Raw genomic sequence first — 12,211 nt, forward strand, 5'->3', positions numbered from 1 at the left:
GTCAGAAGGGCCCCGAGGCCTCTTTCTTACTGGGACTTGCTGCCCCTCCTGTGTGCACCTGCACGTGGAGTGCACTATGTGCCCGCCCATGTGTGTACATGTGCACACCTGCAGTAGTGTAGATGCATGTGTGTGCGCGTGTGCATGCGTGTGCAGGTACCACTGTGTGACCTGCTTGTGTGCACACGCGTCTGCGGGTGTGAACGTGCCAGCATGTTTGTGTGCATGTGTATGTGTGTGCCTGCACATGTGCTACTTGTGTGGTGTGTGTGCATGTCTGTTCACGTCCACACCTGCATGGATAAACCTTGCACATGTGTATCGTACCCTCATGTATGTGCATGCACACGCACACACACATATGTGACTGTGTGCACGTGCACGTGTACAGAAGCTCTTCCTTCCCGGGGGCCCTCGAGGCCCAGCTGCCCTGCATGGATCCTCGCAGAGCAAACCTCCCTGCCCGGCTGCTCCAGGCCAGCACTGCTTGGATTTTCCCTAAATCACTCCAAGATGAAAGAAAACAGCTGAAGTGACTTGAAAAGCCCAGAGGGTGGCAGACGAAGAAGCTGGTTTGGCCACTGAAAGTGAACGTGAGACCCAGGGCAGGGGCCAAGGGCCAGCACGCAGAGTCTATGGCATCTGGGCAATGGGGCCAGGCACCCCCCCCCCAATGCACTCTCCTTCTGGGGGCCATGCCACGCCACCACCTCTTCTGGCCACTGAAGGGGCACCTGAGCGGGCGTGGTCACTGGGTCTGGCTCACGTAAAGGGGAGCCTCTCTCCGTGAGAGCTGGGCCACAGGGGTCCCATCCTGAGAAGAGCTGCTGAACCCCTCAGCCCTCTGCTGCCTCTGGGTCTGTGGTCATCTCAACCCCACCTCCGAGACCCGGGGTGTGTACTGAGAGACCCTCAGGCGGGAGCCACGGGCGGGAGTCCACCACTCAGCAGAGACTGAGCCCAAAGAGGAAATGCGTTTGCTGAGCAACTGCCAAAAATCCCCACAACAGACAACATCCGCTCCCACTCCGTCCCTGCTCCCCAACCCCCACCAACCCCTCTGCAGGGTCGTACAAGAGGCTGGGATCTCCAGGGGACACAAGAGGGCCATGCTCCCTGGGGGTCCTGGCGATGGCCGGGGTCCAGCTGGGGGCTGTCCACGCAGGCCCGCTTCACCTCCAGAGGGCGGCCAGGTGGTGACATGCAGGGCCCTGCCCCTCGCCCCCAGGAGGGCCCTCGTCCACCCACCTGCTCGTGGTACTCGACGCCCATGCTCAGCGTGTTGGTGAGGATGGCCACCATGATGCCGCGGTTGAAGTACTTGCTGTCTACGATCCGGCGCAGCTTGCCGCTGAAGGTGGCCCAGACCCGGCCCAGCCCGCCCTGCTCGCCAGGGGCTGCCTGCCGCTGCGCCCGCCGCCGGGGGCCACCCTGGCCGGGCGCATCTGCTGCTGGGGGTGGCTGCATGGGGTCACGGCGGTCCCCGTGCTGCACGTCCTGTGTGAACTCGTAGACGGCGTTGCTGTCTGAGTCTCCGCCCTCCGAGTCGCTGAGCTCCACCTCGGGGTCCTCCAGGGCGCTGGCGCAGTACGGGCAGTTCTTCAGCTCGCAGGTCAGCGTGCCCGCCTGGGGGCTGGGCAGGGGGCAGGGCACGCTCAGGCCTGACAGGCGGCTGGGGGACCGGCCCAGGCCTGCGGGAGAGGGCAAGGCAGGGTCAGCCGCTCAGCGGCCACACTCTGGTACCCAGGACCCATGGTCATGTGGGGGCTTTTGTGGGGTGTATGGTGTGCACACCTGGGCACACTCATGTACACTCTTGTCATTCATACACACCTGGGCACACATGCACATATCTAGGAACACATACATACAGCTGAGTACACATGTGCACACAACCGGGCACATGCACACCTGGGCACACGTGCACACCACCTGGGCACGTTCACGTGCACTTTGCACAGGTGTGCTCTGTTCACATGCAGGGACAGTGACACAAAAGGGCAGAGGAGCTCGTCTGCCCTGGGGTCGCACCAGCCACAGAAATATAAGGTGACCCACTTTCCAGCATCCACATTCGACAGGCGAGATTAACTTTAACGCTGCCCTTAGTGAGGCACGTCCGAGCCCCCGTCACTCGACACGGAGCCCGTGTGAGGTTTAGAGAAGCGCTCTGCATGCTGTCCCTCATGCTGGCCTCTGGGACCCAGACTGTGCTTCATGCTGACAGCACACTGCGGCCTGGACTCGCCACAACCCAGCGGCTCCACGAGACCTAGCAGCCCTTGTGGCCAGCACAAGACTAGGAGCACATGCACTGTGAACGCAGGCTCCCACACCCTGGGCTCGGGGCGTGAGGGTGTGTACAGCGGCCCTGGCCCCCATGCCTCTGCTTGCTCCAGGGGCATGGCAGTCTGTGCACTTGCACACGACCCCTGGGAGGGCCTTACTGTCTGCATGGGAGCTGGCTGGCTGGGGGTCCTGGTGTCCCTTCTTCGACTGCCTGTCTGAGGCGGGTGAAGCCAGGCCCCAGGTGGGAGGACCATGAATGCCTCAGGGAGCACCCCAGCCCCCCTCTTCCTAACTCTCGGGGGCTCAGTGACCTCGACTTTCCCTTCCCCCTGCCACAGTCTCAGTCTCCCCACCCAGGTAGGGGGCCGGCCACTCCTCGGGAAAAGTGGCCAGACAATGGCCATGGACATATGGTCCCTCTCAGGGCAAGGCGAGGGCAACAAGACACAGGCCCGGGGGCCTAATGGGTTTTCTTTGCCAGCTGTGGCGCTCTCACATGCACACAACAAATGCCTGTGCTCCTGAGCCGCTGGTGCGTGGGGCTCAGTACAGGAGGGGGGGCGGCACTAGTCCTCCCCACCCCCTTCCTCCAGGCTCCAAAGAAGAAAGCTGGGCTCCTGAGGATGCCCGGGGCCTCCTCGGAAAGTGCATGGGCAGGGACGGCATTCAGGAGCCCTGTGTTCCCATCCCCACTCCACCTGGGTCCCCTTCTCTCTGTAGGGTGAGGCTGGGGCCCTTACCGTGTTCCCCAACCAAATGCTGGATCTTCTCATAGGGGTCAGAGCTGCTCAAGCTCAGGGGGCTGTGGTTTCCCGCGCCTGGTGGTCCGCTGGCCCGCTTCCCCTTGGGCCCGGGGCTGGCTCCGCCTTTGCCGCCCGCCGGTGACGGCAGGATGGTGGGGTAGTTCATGGCGCCCAGGCCTGTGGCCAGCTTGAGGCCGGCAGCGGTGGCTGCAGCATGCACCGCCCGGGCTCTCTCCTGCGGCCCCTCCACGTGGCAGTCTGCATGGTACACGCTGTGCACGGACTCAGTGTCAGGAGGCCCTCGGCCTGGCGAGGGCGGCGAGGGCAGCGCTCCGGCCCGCACCAGCCTGGTGTCTCCGGTGGCCGGCTCGTGGCCGGGCCGGCGCGGGCTGCCGTGGCTGAAGTGGTAGTGGTGGTGGTGGTGGTGGTGATGGTGGTAGACCAGGTGGTGGATGGAGGCTGCGCGCCGGCCTGGCCGCCGGGGCCGGCGCCCGGGACCCTGGCCATGCAGGGCACTGCTGGGGTCCACCTTCTTGTGCCAGCGGCTCTGCCAGCGGGCGTAGAGGCGCAGGCTGCGCCGCTTGACCTTGCGGTAGATGTGGCCCACGTACTTGAGCAGCTCCTCGTAGCAGCTGCCTGGCTCCGAGAAGCTGGCCAGCGTGCTGTCGTTGGACAGATAGCGGGCACGCTGCTCCCGCATCAGCTGGTTCTCCCGCTGCTTCGTCTCCGAGAACTGCGTGGCGATCACCACCAGACACAGGTTGATCATGAAGAAGGAGCCCACCTGTGGCGGGTGGGCGGTCGTGAGCCTCCGGTGGCCGGTCCACAGCCTCGCTCACCCGGCCACGTGCCCCAGGGAGCCAGGGAAGAAGGGACACGGGACCCACCCGCCCCGGGGCGTTGGGGTCAGGTGGGGACAGGCAACCAGGGCAGCAGCTCTGCTTTCTACACAACAGTGATTGAGTCCCTGACAAGAGAATTACTGTGCGCCCCTACTGTGCGCCACCTGCTCTAGGGGCCAGGGGTACAGCCGTGAGTGCGGCCGGCGGTGGCCCCCTGCTAATTCTATGCTGAGCCCCAGCATCTGGGATGGGCGGCGCTCAGTAGGTGCTGCTCGCCTATCTGCAGATAAACGGACAACATGTGAGGAGACCCTCCTTCCTGGCCCTCTGTGTGGTTTGGTCCCTCCTCCTTCAAGTCTGTCCCCAACTAGACCCTCTCGACTGTGCCGCACCCTCCCCTCCAGGTCTGACATTCCATGACCCCTGTGGCTTCACTCCCCCGCCCCCCCCCCCACCCCGTCCCCGCGCGCCACTCTCCTATGCTCACACTTATGGTCTGAGACAAGGAAGGAGACCTGCCTGTTTCTGTTCACTGCTGGGTCCTCACTGAGCCTGCCCCGAACCCCACAGGGCCACTGCGAGGACCAAGTGAAGGCCACGCCTAGGGCCACGTACATGGCAGAGAGCTGTGACCCCAAGAGGCAGTCCTGACTCTTCTGCAGAGTCTAGACAGGACCTGGTCACAGGAGGCTGTGGGGCGCTGTCCGAGGCCTCCTGGAGGCGGGCTCTCCCCTCCTCACCTACACTGGCCTCCCACCCCGGCCCACTTCCTCCCACTGGGGGCTGGAGAGAAGGCCCTCGTCCCACCACGGGCCCCCACCCCACCTGACTGGCAGCTCTGGGTCTTTGCTGCCCCCACCCAGCAGCTCAGCTGAACTGATGGACCCACAAGGACCCATGAGGGCTAGCAAAGGCCAGGGTGGTGTGGCGGTGGGGGGCACAAGCAGGCTCATGGCTGGACCTGGGGGGCAGGACACTGTGCCCTAACAGAGAAGCTTAGGGATGGGAGATGAGCTGTTACAACGCAGGGATCTCCATGAGCTAACACGCTGGCTGTGAAGTCGGGCCCGCCCCTGCCCCACCCCCCGGGACTCGCCCCGATGCCCACACTCACAATGATGAGCAAGATGAAGTAGATGAAGTTGTAGAAGGAGTGTGCGTCCATGACGTAGTACATGATGTCCACCCAGCCCTCCAGCGTGATCACCTGGGGGGGCAGGTGGCTGGACACACGGACGGCCAGGAAGAGGCTGGGGCCCTCGCCTGCGTCCCCTCAGGGTCCAGCGGCAGGGCTGGAGGGTGAGTTAGCCGTGTCCTGACACCAACCCCTGGGGCCTTGCACACTTGGTGCCCAACGTGATGGGGAAACTGAGGCCACGGGCCATCAGCACACAGAGCTGGAGCCCACCTGGAAGATGGCGATCCAAGCATAGCCGATGTTGTCGAAATTGATGGCGCCGTTGTGGGGGTTGGAGTCCCCGGAGCGGCAGACGTTGTAGTACTGGTTCCAGTTGATGCAGGCGTTGCGGCCGGCGCCGCCCGCGCCCTCAGCCTGGGGCTGCCCGTATGCCTCCCAGCCCAGCGTGCACTCCACGCGCAGCTCTCGGCGGCTGGGGATGTGCGAGCACTTCTGCATGCCGTTGTCCCGGCGCGAGGAGCAGATGAAGGGGTTCTCCTCGCCCTCCTCCGTCTGGTAGTACGGCCGCAGGAAGGTGAGGTTGTTGTTCCTGGGGGCGTGCGGCCAGCGGGAGCACACAGACAGACAGACAGCAAAAGAGACACAGAGACATGCGGAGAGACAGAGACGGTGATCGAGAGACACAGTGGGGGACACAAAAAGTAAGACACACAAAGAGAAAAATAAGGAGGAAGAGACACAGAAGCAGAAACAGGAAAACAAATTACCAGGAAAACAGAGACAGAGACACAAAAACCAAAGAAAGAAGCATAGACCCAGAAACCAGAACCCCACAGTCAAACTATGGATATTCCAAAAAGGGAGCCTCTGGGGGCAGGGCCTGGAGGGGAGGAGCCTGCCAGGGGCGGGGCCCGGAGGGGAGGAGCCTCTGGGGGCGGGGTCCGGAGGGATGAGCCTGTCAGGGGCCGGGCCCAGGGGGAGGAGCCTCTGGAGGCAGGTGGCCAGGAAGAGCCCGGTTAGGGGCAGGACTTGATGGGTGGGACAGGGGTCTCGGCCCAGGAGCAAGGCCTGCGCACCTGGCAAAGGTGCTGTCCAGGAAGCAGCGGTTGCGCAGCAGGCCCGCCCAGAGCTGGACGCCCACGATACCGAAGATGAAGAAGACGAAGAAGCAGAGCAGCAGGACGTTCCCGAGCATGGGCAACGTGTCCAGCAGCAGCGTGACCAGGATCCGCATGCCTGCAGGTGGCAGGGCAGGGGGTCAGCACTGTGGAGCCCTCCTGGGTGTCGCCTAGGCCCTCAGCCTCTCCCATGAACCCTGAGCCCCCCCGCCGTTCACAAGTGGATATCAGTGACCCTGCGGGGTCCCTGTGCCAGTCCCCAACAGGTCCAGCAAGTCCTGAGGGACAGTGATGCCTCTGTGTCAGGCCCACACCGAGGGGAGCAAGGCTACGGGCCTGGAGGGTCTCATGGGGGTGGGTCCCTGCTCCTTTTGAATCATGGCCTGACTGTGCCACCTCCAGGCCCCAAGGGTGACCAGCCCAGGAGTCCAAGGGCCCCGGGCTCTGTCCCGGGAGCAGCAGCTTTGCTCCTGGGCTGGGCTGTCTCCGTGCTTGGGAGCCTGGGGTCTTGCAGCAGGCACAGGGCCCAGGGAGCAGTGTTTCTTTCCATCCTGTGTGAAGCACAGGGAGCAGAGCCCTTACACTGGAGCGACGCAGTGGATGCACAGGTCTCCAGGGCAGGCGGCGGCTTTTTGAAAGGCAGTTTTGAAGCCCTTGTTCATGGTGCCAGGGGTTGTGTGAATGCAAATTAATCCAGGGATGGGATCAGCCGGGCTCCACGCGCCCTTGTTTGCCTGGGCCTGCCCCTTCCCAGACCTCAGCAAGGATGAGGCTCACTTCCAGAAACGGGCAAGGGCGAGCTGAGGCTGCGGACAGAGTCCTGGGCCCGTGGGCAGGGGAGGGGAAGTGCCAAGGCCTCGTGGAGCAGTGCTCTGAGGGTGGTGGACGCCGGACGGTCCCCTGGGGTCACAGAAATGAGCCATAGTGGAGGGGGACTGAAGTTTCAGAAATGGTCACGGACAGTCAGTGAGCACCGCCCTGGCCAGACAGCAATTGGGTCCAAAGTCACAGAGGGCCCGGGGTCTGAGTGGGCCTCCAGCAGCCAGAGCGAGACACGGCCCAGAGCGTGACCTCTGGAGCTCATCCCCAGGAACACTGGTCTATCGGGGAGGCACCCTGTTTGGGAAAGGGCCAGGTCCCAGAGGGTGGCCAGGCTGCTGGTGGCAATTCTGGCTGCCGTGGACACTGAGCCTGAAAAGTGAACACTGCAGCAGGGGCCGTGCTGTCCCCTCACCCTCTGACAAGAGGGTCCAGGGAGCAGAGTGAGCATGCTGTGGGCGCAGGCAGAGCTGAGAACCACGCGCATCACCTTGCCTCACGCTCACAGCCACCCTGAGGGAGTTCCACTAGTATCCTGCTGTTACAGTGGGGAAACTGAGGCTCAAAGAAGTTCAGTAACTTGCCCAGGGTCACACAGCACCTGAGCGCTGTCCGACCCCAAAGGGTAGAGCCAGGTGGGCAGGTGGGAGGAAGGCCAGCACAGCCCTGACACACCTGCCCCTTTGGAGAAGCTACTGGCCTGGGGGTGGGGCAGAGCGCCCCACCCTGGGGGGAGTGACTTCCCAGGGGGGCTGCAGGATAAGCCCTGACCAACCAGGCCTGTATGCACATCTAGACAGTACACGCACACCTGTTTGCACACACACCTTACACAGTCACATGGGCACTACCCTCCCCACTCCCCAAAAAGTAATGTCAATTCAGCCACTGCATTGAACTCTTAAGACACAAAAAAATCCCCAACCATCCCCATGTGGGCTTATGACCAGTGTCAGGAGAGGCCATTTTCCAAGCGAGCAGCCACATAACTTCCAGAAGCCTCCCCACACTTCCCTGCAGCACCAGACCCCTCTGGGGGAACTCAGATGTGAGAATCACTGGGATGGGCCTCCCCTGTGGCCCCCCGCCCGCATCACTCCAGATGCTGTGCAGATGAGCAGTCTGAGGTTCAGAGTGGCCCCTGTCACTCAGTAGCCCTGTGGGGAGTCAGGACCCCACAGCCTGCCCATCACACCCCAACTCAGTCCAGGGTTGCTGTCATCCCCAGAGAAGGAACAGCAAATCCTTAAGGGCCTGAGGCAAGTGGCAAAAGGCTGGCCTCGCCTCCCTGGGTACTGGGGTCTGGACCGAGGCCAGGGCACCCAGAAGCCATACAGGCAGTGTGGCCTCTGGGTGGTGCCCCAGCAGGCCCTCGAGAGCGCTCAGCAGGCTAGCAAGACATGAAGGCCTGTCCCAGGCCCCAGAGGGGCAGGGTCACTTACTGGGCACGCGGTTGATGGCGCGGAGGGGCCGCAGCACACGCACCGTCCGGATGGCCGAGAGGCTCACATTGTGTCCGTCCAGAGAGTACTCCATCATGCTGGGGGCGGGCAGAGGGAGGGGATGCTCAGGGGGTGGGCATGTGCCCCGGGGCACAGCAGGCCGGCGGGCTCAGTACTCTCCCCAGGGAACCCTGCCGGCTGAGGCCAGGAGGCCCACGGCAGGTGACCACACGCCTGAGGCCTGGTCCCCACATCATGCACTAGGCCAGGCTGGGCCCTGAGGCAGGGAGGACACGACCCTGGGTCACTAGCGTGGCCCCCACCACTCACAGACCACCCCGTGTCTGTCCCACCATCCCTGCTGCTGGCACGGGGAGCCCCGGGACAAGTGTCCTGTCCCCAGCACCCCACCCCCGGCCACCCCTAGACCCGGCTCCACTGGGACCCTCCAGAGTTCCCCTCCCCCATCCCTCTTCCTGGGGGGCCCAGGGCCGCCCGTGGGGTCTGAGAGTAGGTGGGGCCCCGGCTAGTCAGCAGCAGGGACCCTCAGGCCGGCCCTGGCTCTGCAGAGCTTGTCTGCGGCGGGTGTGTGGGCCGCACCCCGCCATGACGATGAAGAAGTCCAGCCGGTTCCAGGTGTCGCCCAGGTAGCACTTCTGTCCGAAGAGACCCAGGGCGATCATCTTGATGACCATCTCCACCGCGAAGAAGGCGAAGATGAAGTCATCGAAGGCCTGGCGGGAGGAGGAGCCTGAGAACTCGGACCTGGCTGCCCCTCTGCACCCGGGGTGCAGAGAAGCATCCCTAAGGGTCACTGGTGACAAGCGGGGCCCACACAGCCCACCGATGCCCCACCTCCAGGATGCTGCAACGCTCCGAGCGGCACTCGACGTCCTCGCAGGGCCGGAACATGCCCAGGGTCACGCAGTTGAGCATGATGACCAGCATGCTGACGTGCTCGAACCACGTGGCGGCGGGCGGCCAAGTTAAGGGTTGAAGCGGGGTGGCTGGGAGATGACCCTGGAGCCCAGCCCCAACGGCCCCCAGAGGCCCCCGTCCTGTGCCAAGCCCTGAACTCCCCTGGGCCTGCCCCGTCAGCTGGGTGGTAAGGGGCAGCGTCCCAGCACCGGCCACTGCATGCACGGCCAGCACACCCCTCAGGCAGGGGTTGGACACCGCTGCCAGCCCCTTGTGTACAGAGGGGAAACCAAAGCTCAGAGTGGAACCCTGGATGGAGGCTGGAGGCCAGCCACTGCCCCTCCACCATGCTCCCTCCAGTCCCCTACACTGAAGTTGGACGTTCGATGGAGCAGCTTCACGGGCGCTGCCCAGCCTGGACCTCAAGCGTCGCAGATGCCCACAAACTGGGAGGCCCTGCCCCACAGCCCTGCACTAACCCCCCAGGTGACTCCAACAGACGGCGATGCTGTAACCGCGGTGACGAGGGATGAGAGACGTGAGCTTTAGCACAACTTAGTGACTGGGCCCAGGGCCCCTGCAGCCCTACTATGCTCCCAGATGAGGGGGAGTGGGCCACGGACGATGAGCGAGTGAATGAGGACACCCCCAGCCGGCCAGTTGGTCCTGGGAACAGAAGCCACCCGTCCACGAAGGGCCACATCTAGAAGAGACCCCGCTGGCGGAAAGGAGTCCAACCCATGGTGGGGCCTGCAGGGAGCACTGGGCCCTCTCGTGCTGTGTGTGTACCCCACACAGGTGCCTGGGCCACCCTGCCAGGCCACCAGCCCTGGGGACAAGAGGCCACCCATCAGATCAGATGTGAGAATGCCTGACTGTTCCTGGAAAAGCCAGCAGGTGGCGCCGGGGCCCCACGCAGGCGGTGGCCGTGGCCCCAGTGGCTGTCTCCTGGAAGGTGTGCGCCCCACGCCCACCCCAGCTGCTTCATCAGGAAATCAGGGAGCCCCGTGGTGGGCTGGTGTGTCAGCTATGAGAGAAGAGCCGGACTCCAGGCCAGCAAGGCCAGACAGGGGGCCCAGGGCTGCCAATGGGGGCCAGCCTGCAGGTGGTGTTCCCTGGCCGGGTGGCTGGGGCTTCACCCAAATCCCGGGGATGCGGGCAGGTACCCCTCCTAGCTGGGAGGGCCCCAGGGTTCGGGGCATTCCACGTACCCCACATGCCATCCCCATATCAGGACTCCCCCCACCCAGTCCCGCCCCCACCCCCGAGGTGGGCTTTCGAGGCTAAAGAGAGTGAGGGTAGGGGGGCAGGAGGCCCTGGGCTCACGTCAGGGTTGGCGTGGGGTGGACGGCGGGACTTTCTTGAAGCAGAGAGAAGCTGGCACTTGGAAGACACCCCTTGCCACAGCCCTGCAGCTCCCACCCCGACCGGCCCCTTGGGGGCTGAGGAGGGTGACAATTGGGGGCATCCACCCTCACACACTTGTGCAGGAAATCTTGGCAGCGGCACATCCTGGACACACGACCTTGAGCCTTGGTGCCCCTCGCTCCTCTCCCACGTCCCCCTCGGTGGGGGCATTTCACGGCCCTGCCTCGCACATGGTTGTGCTCTGTAAAGGGGAGGTCAGTCCCCAGGGTCCTGAGAGCCTGCTCTGTGCCCGGCTGCACGGGGGCGCTGGGGTTGGGGGGTCCATGTGGCCCTGCCTGCAAGGGGCTCTGATCCCAAAAGCAGCCGTGACAAACCAGCAGAGGCTGTGCTGTGACAGGGTCAGGGAGGGGATGAGGCCTGGGGAGGTTTGGGGACCTGTATCCCAGGGGTGGGAGGCAGGCCAGGCCATGTGCATCCGTCCTCTGCGTTGCCCTGGCTGCCTGCCTGGCCCTGCTCCCCCGGCCTCCTGGGCAGGGCCAGGACCAACAGCGATGCTCCGAAGCCCCCGGTTGCGGTGTGCAGCGTGGCACTGGGCCACCGCATAATTATAGGTTCCCACTGCGAGCGCCATAATTACACTTAATGAGTTCAGCAGGAACAGGGGCTCCGCTGCAGAAAAGCAGAAACCGGCGTCCCGCTAAGGTGGCGCCGAGGCCCGACCCCCAGCCCCGCAGGCACTCACTTGGGAACGGGCTGAGAGGACCTGGTGGTGCGAAGGTCAGGGCCCACGGGGCAGCCAGGACTGGGGTGCTGCGGGCATGTCTGGCCCCGTGAGCGGGGCCAGGGAGCACAGAGCTGCAGCTAAGAGCTGCATGGACACCCACTGTGCACCTGCTGGACCAGTGTGGCTCAACGGGGAGCCTCAGAGGCGGGCATGGCGCAGGGCCCTGGACAGACTGTGGGTGTGGGTGACCCGCCCGAGGGGCCGGGGTCCCAGGCTGTGAGGCCACACACAGAGGCTGGTCATCGGGCCTCACAGCTCTCCTGGCCTCCTGATGGCTAGCTCCAGCCCCAGGGGGCTGCCCATGGCCCCAGTGTCCCTTCACTGCTGCAAACGGCCCCTCGGGAGGAGAAGCTGGGGCACAAGGCCGTCTCTGGGCACCTCCCAGGGGTGGGGTTTGCTCAGTTAAACAAAACAGCTGTGGTGACTGGAACACAAAGGCTGTCAGACGACCTGCCTGCAGGAGACAGACACCCACGTCCCCGCCAGGCGAGCAGGCAGCTCTGTGCCTGAGCGGGCGACGATCAGACAGGGTAGGGGGTGCATCCTGGCCTGAGTGCCCCGCCACCCCCCAAACCTGGCTGGACCCCTGTCTTGCAGATGCACAGACCCCCACCCCTGCAGGGAGGCAGCACTGAGCAGTCTGGGTCCTCAATTTGCCCATCCATCCAGTGGGGGTGTGGGGACTGTCCACCCCCTTGGTGCCTGGGAGCCTCCTTCTCCGTCTCATCTCTCTGAGCTCTCGCCCACCCC

General features: G+C 64.2%; 1 protein-coding gene across 9 annotated transcripts in view; it reads right to left on the bottom strand.

The window, feature by feature from the left end:
* CACNA1H (calcium voltage-gated channel subunit alpha1 H) overlaps positions 1-12,211 on the bottom strand; it is a 68,752-nt gene that overhangs the window by 17,598 nt on the left and 38,943 nt on the right. For all 9 annotated transcript variants that reach the window (XM_070567105.1, XM_070567104.1, XM_070567103.1 and 6 more), the window contains 8 exons: positions 9,247-9,358; positions 8,992-9,125; positions 8,392-8,489; positions 6,089-6,248; positions 5,283-5,601; positions 4,989-5,081; positions 3,030-3,816; positions 1,249-1,691 (listed from right to left, as the gene is read on the bottom strand). In XM_070567105.1, coding sequence (XP_070423206.1) covers positions 1,249-1,691; positions 3,030-3,816; positions 4,989-5,081; positions 5,283-5,601; positions 6,089-6,248; positions 8,392-8,489; positions 8,992-9,125; positions 9,247-9,358 — 2,146 coding nt within the window. The remainder of the gene's footprint in view (positions 1-1,248; positions 1,692-3,029; positions 3,817-4,988; positions 5,082-5,282; positions 5,602-6,088; positions 6,249-8,391; positions 8,490-8,991; positions 9,126-9,246; positions 9,359-12,211) is intronic.

This window comes from Equus przewalskii, chromosome 12, assembly GCF_037783145.1.
Source record: "Equus przewalskii isolate Varuska chromosome 12, EquPr2, whole genome shotgun sequence".
In the NCBI taxonomy this organism is placed as follows: Eukaryota; Metazoa; Chordata; class Mammalia; order Perissodactyla; family Equidae; genus Equus; species Equus przewalskii.